Genomic DNA, 7,864 nt, shown 5'->3' on the forward strand with positions numbered 1-7,864 from the left:
GTCACATAAATAATATTGTAGCCAAAGCCAATAAGATCCTAGGTAGCCTGTTGAGAACAAGTAAAGATTTTGAGAATGGTAGTACGCTGATTGGTCTGTTCAATGCACTAGTGAGGCCAGTGTTGSAGTATRGATGTGTAGTCTGGGACAAAATCTATAGTTATCAAATTGATAAATTGCAGTCAGTACAAAAAAAGTTTAACAGACATTTAAAATATCGTCACATTATGAGTAAAGACTCAAGAGGTGCAATTGATGCACTAGAACCTAGTAATCCCACACTGGCCAATAGAAGAAAATATCTAACTTTCTGCACCGGAGCTTATATCATTAATGGACATTGGGATGTTCCAGAGTTGGTGGAAATATTTGAGTTCGTTAAGTACAAAGTAAACTTGATAAAGTCAAGAGTTATTGAAGTACCAATAGTTAGATCGAGATACAATACTCGTGCACCGACCTATAGGATCGCGAATTAATGAGTATGCTGACCGTACGGATGTTTTCGACATGTCTGCAGGAAAAATTTAAAGTGACGCTAAACGTTTAATTCTTACCTGATATTCTGATAAATAAATAAAGTAGTGATATTGCTTAAGGTTTTCTGATTCTGATCTTAACTAATTCTAATTTTGTTATTTTCTTTTCTTCAAAGTATAGTTATTCTTCGAAAATTTCTCTCTTAATACTCAACATGGAAAAGAAAAAAAWYYWWKKWWWAWTKYYKRRKKSSKTWAWWAAWWAAAWWAAAWWAAAMYWRRARRWWAAAWWWTWAAAAAWWWKRAWYYYYTTKRAWTTTTTTTTCCGATAGAAATTGCGACCTGCATCCTGCYCGCCATCCGAAAAATGCATATGCGGGACGCATCGGGCAATTGTTCCCCAAAGGCAGAATATCAAAGATATCGTATCCAAAAAATTTGTGAAACATGTTCAAATATATAACTATAAAGCCTAGACAAGTCGCTTGAATCAATTATTTCTTTCCCTCCCTAAAACACCCCAAAAAAGTTGATTTTTTGAAGCCTCTAAAGCAGGCTCTCTTAACACTTGCCATCGTGTGTCCGCGATCTTCACTGTTCGGAGACACGAGAGAAATAGCAGGAACAGTGAAAAACGTAGAATCGTGGGTCGCGTCAGCTGATACGACCTATCTTATGGGCGCGCAATGTAAGTGCACAGTGAAAAACACTACTCCCTTCTCTCTTTGTCGTAGTATGACATGGGAATCTACAGCATTTTGGTTTTTGCCGTGGAAACGTGTCAGCTGATTGCTCTCTCACAATCCAGGGTTGCCAATATCTATATACTGTAGTAATTATCAACTTTTATAATTCAATCTGTTTAATATGTTTGAAATTTTCTTAAAATAACTCAAAATCAGAGCCGAATGCTATTATTTATAAATATATAAACTATTTTTAATAGTTCGTAATTGTACAAAACTCTATATGCGTATTGAGCAATAGAAACATTGTGCAAATAAAAAAAAAAAAACAAAGATGGTTGAATTCTGCGTTTTTGCCACGTTTTTCACTGCTCACACATTTTGTCGATTAGGAAGGAAAAGGAAGGAAGGCAGTAGCGTTTTTCACTGGCTCTGCTAAAATGAGATTTTGAGCGCACACAACGTCATACACGACACACATGTGCGCGCACCGATCGTAAAAAATCAAACATTGATTTTATCATATGTCGAGTAAACCGCATGGGCACACATACCGATCGAACGCACTTGTGTGTCGTGTATGKGCGCTTTAACAGCTACCCGTCCTGCAGGGATCATTCCATTTGAGCCGGATGTCGGCTATGTTGACATTTTTGTTCATTATGCAGCGCATTATTGTTGAAAATTTAACTATGCTTCTTTGAAGTACTACGATTTTTCGATTGGGCAACATTTTCATATTAAATAATCGAGATAAATAGAGAATATATGAAATTATATATTAAGTAAACATATAATGCTTCCTAAGTTACCGCAAAGTGAACAATCACTTACGTACCTGTTTGGTCCTAAAAATTTTCTGATCAAAAATATACCGAAAATTACAACTATTTAAGACGTAATCCTCATTGGTTTAACAGCATACACCAGCATATTGAAATATTCGAGTCTACAGTTCTATGACAACGATACTGAATTTTTTAAGATCAATATGTATAGAAACAGAAAATCAGAGGAAACAAAATTTTGTAAATAAATATGTATATTTAATTTGTATGACGTTGAAATTTTATTTCTATTTCTTATATTACAACGGCTATTATTTTAAATATCTATGCCTATCAACTAGTAATGTCACCCGGTTATGTGTCATTTTGTTTCAGTGTTGATTAACAAATATCGTAACAAACCGACTTACGTTCTCTGATTACCAACAGCTGATTCTTCACTGCCAAAGCAGTACAGACTCTTACACTAACAATCGATAGTGTCAATAGGAGGATTCCAATTTCTATATTTCCATATTTAAGTGATTTTCTTTGAAAGAAGTTCATAAAAAACCTAATTTATACTTGGTTTCTTTTGATTAATATTGTACAGAAATTATACGTTATAAAGTTTCTTTTAGTATTGACTCCATAATTAGGATCAGAAGAGGAGTCTTTTCTAAAGTTTATGTAGCAGCTTTTCTTCATCTCTARTGGCTTGAAAAATCCTTAATTTCTGTTGCAATATGTCAAAAATGTCGCTATTTACTTCTAAAAATTTAGAAATATTTRTTAATGAATTTCTCAAAGAAGATCTGAAACAACTAGAGCACCACATAAATAACTACAACGGTGAAATCATGGAGTATGTGCAACTCAAAAATACATTAGAGGCGCTAAATGAAAACTTTGACGGATCCTTTAAAACACAAATGGGTAAGTAAGCGAATTATATTTTGTTTTCTAATAGCTTATCTATTTCGTAGATATTGGAGGCAATATGTTCATGGAGGCTAAAGTGGATAACCCATCCAACTCGGTCTTAGTTGATGTAGGAAAAGGTTATTTCGTGGAATTCACCTTGGAGGAGGCATTAAAATTTCTAGAATTTAAAGTAAAGGTACTTACAAAAGAATGTAATGTTCTGCGTGAAGAAAGTGTGAAAAAACGGTCCGATATAAAACTTGCGTTGATGTGCATTGCTGAACAAGAAAAGTTCTACCCGAACAACCAAGATTAAAGGCGTTTAAGATGTTCCTAAATTTTAAATACTATCCAAAGCGTTTTATCAGATTAAATGGATATAATTTTGAGTATAAAAATAAAACGTTTTTTGTTTTAAACTATTGTATGGCATATGTGCTCCTAGTAGTGAATAAGCGGGGTAATTGAAGTCTCTGYGAACAGTAGAGGAGACAAGAAGGTCCAAGAGATATCTGTTTACTTTCGAACACATGCCTTCGATTCCATTGCCTGACATCAGTCATTTGCATATGAGGAGATGGAAATTCTCTCTGGTGGTTGAGGGAGTTTAGAAATATGCACGTTAAACTATTCACAGGATGGTTTTTTATTTTGGCGTTTATGGCATGCTGTGGTGGGGTTGTACACTTCAGGGAAGCCATGTTAATCTTTTAGACTCAAGAGTGATCAGCGAGAGCCTGAGGACCTCGGTTGGCAGCTTACTTACGTCGAGCCTAAATGCCATAGTACATCGCCTTGCTGATGACACTCTGATTCTACATATCGGTGAATGCGCACTCCCATCAGTACCACAGATTTCAAAAGGCTTAACATCATGATACATTCCATGATCCTCTTGAATGCAATTGAAGCGATATTATGCCAATTCGGATACAGAACCGTTAGTTTGCATATGAGGCTATACCCCTGTTGAACAGTTTATTCATGTGATTGCTGAGTCCAGTGTAGCTTAAGTGCTTACGCTGTTTTAGTCGAGTTTACAACAGCGCGCTAACCGTTATTCCCTTCCTTTGTTTGGCGCCAATTAGATATTCCAAGTGTAGCAGGTCCTCCTCCATCTGATCTTTCCAATGGAATGGAGGTCTTTTCCTTGCTTCCCCTGACGGGTACTGTGTCGAACACCCTTAGAGCTGGAGTGTTTTCTTCCATTTGGACGACACGAGCTATCCAGCGTAGATGATSTTGTTGTTGTTGTTGTTGTAGCGGCAGAGTTCTGCCGTAGATGATGTCTCTTTATTCGCTTAACTATGTCAATGTCGTCGTATATTTCGCTCAGCTCACGGTTTCATCGACCGTGGTATTCGCCTTTGCTAATGCCCACAAATCAGAAATCTTCCGCAGAACGTTTCYCTCGAAAGCTCGTAACGCCGCCTCATCAGATGTAGTCATCGTAGGGCGGGAATGATACGTGATTGGTCTTTGCGATGACTGTTTGTTTGATGACAGGAAATATTCCGTATTGCTCTCGTTCACTACCAGATCCATTTGTTTCGTTTCTTTGTCCAACCTGAAGAAAGTAGAATTAACGGCGCGTTATGGTCAATGATATCGTGCGCTAGCAGTTGTACACTCTTATACAAGAATGCACCTTCTGTAGCAATAGACTCAAAAAGTCACACGATAGGGAGTCTCCCTGTCTAAAACTTCGCTTGGTATCGAATAAGTCGGGGTGGTCCCTCCCATATTAACTTTGTGGGGATACCAAGTCTAGACATTGTACCATAGAAGCAGTTTGTTGACGGTGGGCTTTAATGTTTCACATAGTACGCTCGTTAGCACACTACATGAGTTTTTTGAAGCACAGAGGTGGTTGTGTCGAAAATACCATTTTTCCAACATTGGCGTTAAAGTCGTTAAGCACGATTTTGACAGCGTGATGGGACAGCTCACATAGGTGCACTCCAAGCGCTCATAAAAGACGTCTTTGATCACATCGTCCTTCTCTACCATTGGGGCGTGGGCACAAATCAGAAATATGTTGAAGAACTTCGCTTTGATGCGGATTGCGGCAGGACGTTCATAATCGGGGTCCATGCCGGGACTCGGCGACGGAGTCTTTCTCCCACCACGCATCCCACACCGAATTTGCGCTCCTTTATATGGCAGATGTAGTAAATGTCACAAGGACCTACTCGCCTTAGTCCTTGTCCAGTCCATCGGATTTATTGAACGTCGGTGATGCCAGCCTTTACCTTTACGAGAACATCAACCAATTTGGATCGGAAGACGTAAGCTGTTTGAGCCATATGCAAAAGAATCGATTCTGGCCACTCCCAAGTGAATGGCGCATAGAGTTAGTTTCCTTACATTTTAAATATTTACAATCTCTATGTAAGTGAAACCTCGAATTAAATTTAGATACTTTTATTAAAATTTTGTATTTCTCATATAGAAAACTTAAATTTATCTTAAGGTATTCTAAGTATTTCAGAACAAATAATTACTGGTGAATTGTTTTCAATTCAATTCCTCAACCYCAAAATTTATTAAATTCATACATACATGTGTATTTTGAACATTCGAAATTACCGCAATCGCACAGAACGGACGAGCAACTTCAAACTMAAATACATATGTTGTTACTTGKCCCCACCCAGTATGTAAAGTAAGTCTAAATGCTGCCACCTTCAGGGATTGTGCGGTATGTGGCACGTATGTATATACTCGTACATATGTACATATGTATGTATATCCCAAAGCTAAAATTGAGTTATTATTATTATTATTGACAAGTGGAAGTAACAACAGCTTTAATATACTTGCATACATATGTAAGTACATACTTCTTTACTGGSGKAGAAACCGCTTACTCGGTTATAACCGATTTTACAACAGCGCGCCAGTCGTTTCTTCTTTTCGCTACGTGGCGCCAACTGGAAATTCCAAGCGAAGCCAGGTCCTTCTCCATCTGGTCCTTCCAACGAAGTGGAGGTCTTCCTCTTGCTCTGTTTCTCCCGGCGGGTACTGGGTCGAATACTTTCAAAGCTGGAGTGTTTTCGTCCATTCGGATGATATGCCCTAGCCAGCGTAGCCGCTGTCTTTTAACTATGTCAATGTTATCATATTCTCGTACAGGTCATCGTTCCATCGCCCCGGCGAAGTCGATCAGCCTCAACCCATTTGGGGATGTTTCCTCGTGAAGGCTGAATTTACCGACCGTACTGCTAAAGAAACCTTCTTTGACCACCATGGCGTTAAAGGCGCCAAGCAGGATTTTGACATCGTGGCGGGGGCAGCTCTCATAAGTGCGCTCCAAGCACTCATAAAACGCATCTTTGGTCACATCGTACTTCTCATCCGTCGGGGTGTGGGCGCAAATCAGCGATATGATGAAGGATTGTGGCTAGACGTTCATTCACCGGAGTGAATGATAGTACTCGGCGACTGAGTCTCTCTCCCACCACGAATCCCACACCAAACTTGCGCTCCTTTATATGGCCACTGTAGTAAATGCCACAAGGACCTACTCGTCTCTCTCCTTGTCCCGTCCATTGCATTTCTTGGGCGGCGGTGATGTCAACCTTTATTTTCACGAGGACATCAACCAGCTGGGCAGCGGCACCTTCCCAATTAAGGGACGGGACATTCCAGGCGCATGCCCACAAATCGTAGTCCTTAATTCATTTGCTTTAGTCGTCATCAAAAGGGGGGTCTCTCATCCAAGGCTGTTGCAATTTTTTCATTAGSCGGGTCCTAAACCCAGCGCACAACCCTATGTAGGGGATGTTTCGCCTTCYCACGTTAGCTCGGCTTCAAACGGATGTTCTTAGGCTACCCAGAGGATACTTAGTCAAAGACCGGAAGTCGTGAGTTGCTTGAGCCATATGTAAAAGAATTGTTTCTGGCCACTCCCAAGTGAATGGCGATCAGAGAACTTTCCCCACTTGCGTGGACTTCTACACATGACKTCATCCTATATATATAGTAAATAGAAAAAGAGTGGACCATTCTTAATTTTTAACAATATTATTTCTAATTATAAACATTTTCAAATTCCATTTAAAAACGATTGCTTAAACATTTGTTAATCTCATTGGTTTAAGAAAAGGGGAGAATGAGCAGGCTGTCGGCGATCAATAGATGTTGCCTGGCAATGCGGTTATCTATTGTGATATTAGAATTGTTTTCCGGTTCCACATAGTGATAAAAAATCACCTTATTAAAAAAAATCCACTTTCAGTATAAACCTTATTTACGTATACTCGTATATGTGTTCTTACTTATTTTTATGCTCTTGAAACCAGTTGCTACAGAGTATTATAGTTTTGTTCACCTAAGCAGGTTTCTTATAACAATAAAAAGTTCGAGTTTGTAGATGAGCGTAATCGGACCACTGCCACGCCCACAAATCGCTATTATCTAAGCACCTAATTAAAATATAAAACTCATATTTTGCACAGSGGATCGCAGTAGCCAGGGGTACCTTATCTCCTAAGCCTCTAAAGTTACAACAACCAAATTMGCTCAGCGGAAATATTAACAAATATTATGTTGTCAAAAAAGTCTTGCGGTATTTTTTTATTGAATTTTCAATTGTTCATAAAATTTTTTTTGATGATTCATGCCCAGCACCGATGCTACATGGCTGCTACTATGCTGGTCTCTTTCGACCAATTCAGCGATTTTATCGCAATTTTCGACGACAGGCCTTCCGGAGCGTCGCGCATCTTCGACCACCTCTACATCAGAATGAAAACGTTGAAACCATCGTTGTGCGGTGGAAATGGAAACTGTATTGGGTCCATAAACTGCACAAATTTTATTGGCGGCTTGAGATGCATTTTTGCCTTTATCTAGTAGTACTGTAAAATATGCGGTATGTTCTCTTTATTTTGCTCCATGTTTGCAACGCCATAACTCACGAACTAAACGGAAACGACAATCACTCAAACACGTGTTAGCGCGTAAAATGAGCTTTCCAAAAAGATATAGCATGACCCGATGCGAC

The 7,864-nt window shown here is 38.9% G+C and overlaps 1 protein-coding gene across 1 annotated transcript; it reads left to right on the forward strand.

The window, feature by feature from the left end:
* Positions 1–2,413: 2,413 nt before the first annotated feature.
* LOC108966121 (protein UXT) lies at positions 2,414–3,203 on the forward strand. The gene is made up of 2 exons (XM_018928868.1): positions 2,414–2,868; positions 2,919–3,203. Exons 1-2 carry the CDS (start codon positions 2,679–2,681, stop codon positions 3,170–3,172), a joined length of 444 nt encoding a protein of 147 aa, XP_018784413.1. The 5' UTR covers positions 2,414–2,678; the 3' UTR covers positions 3,173–3,203.
* The last annotated feature ends 4,661 nt before the right edge of the window (positions 3,204–7,864 follow it).

The sequence above is a fragment of the Bactrocera latifrons genome, unplaced genomic scaffold (assembly GCF_001853355.1).
Source record: "Bactrocera latifrons isolate USDA-ARS-PBARC rearing strain unplaced genomic scaffold, ASM185335v1 scaffold_156, whole genome shotgun sequence".
Taxonomy (NCBI): Eukaryota; Metazoa; Arthropoda; class Insecta; order Diptera; family Tephritidae; genus Bactrocera; species Bactrocera latifrons.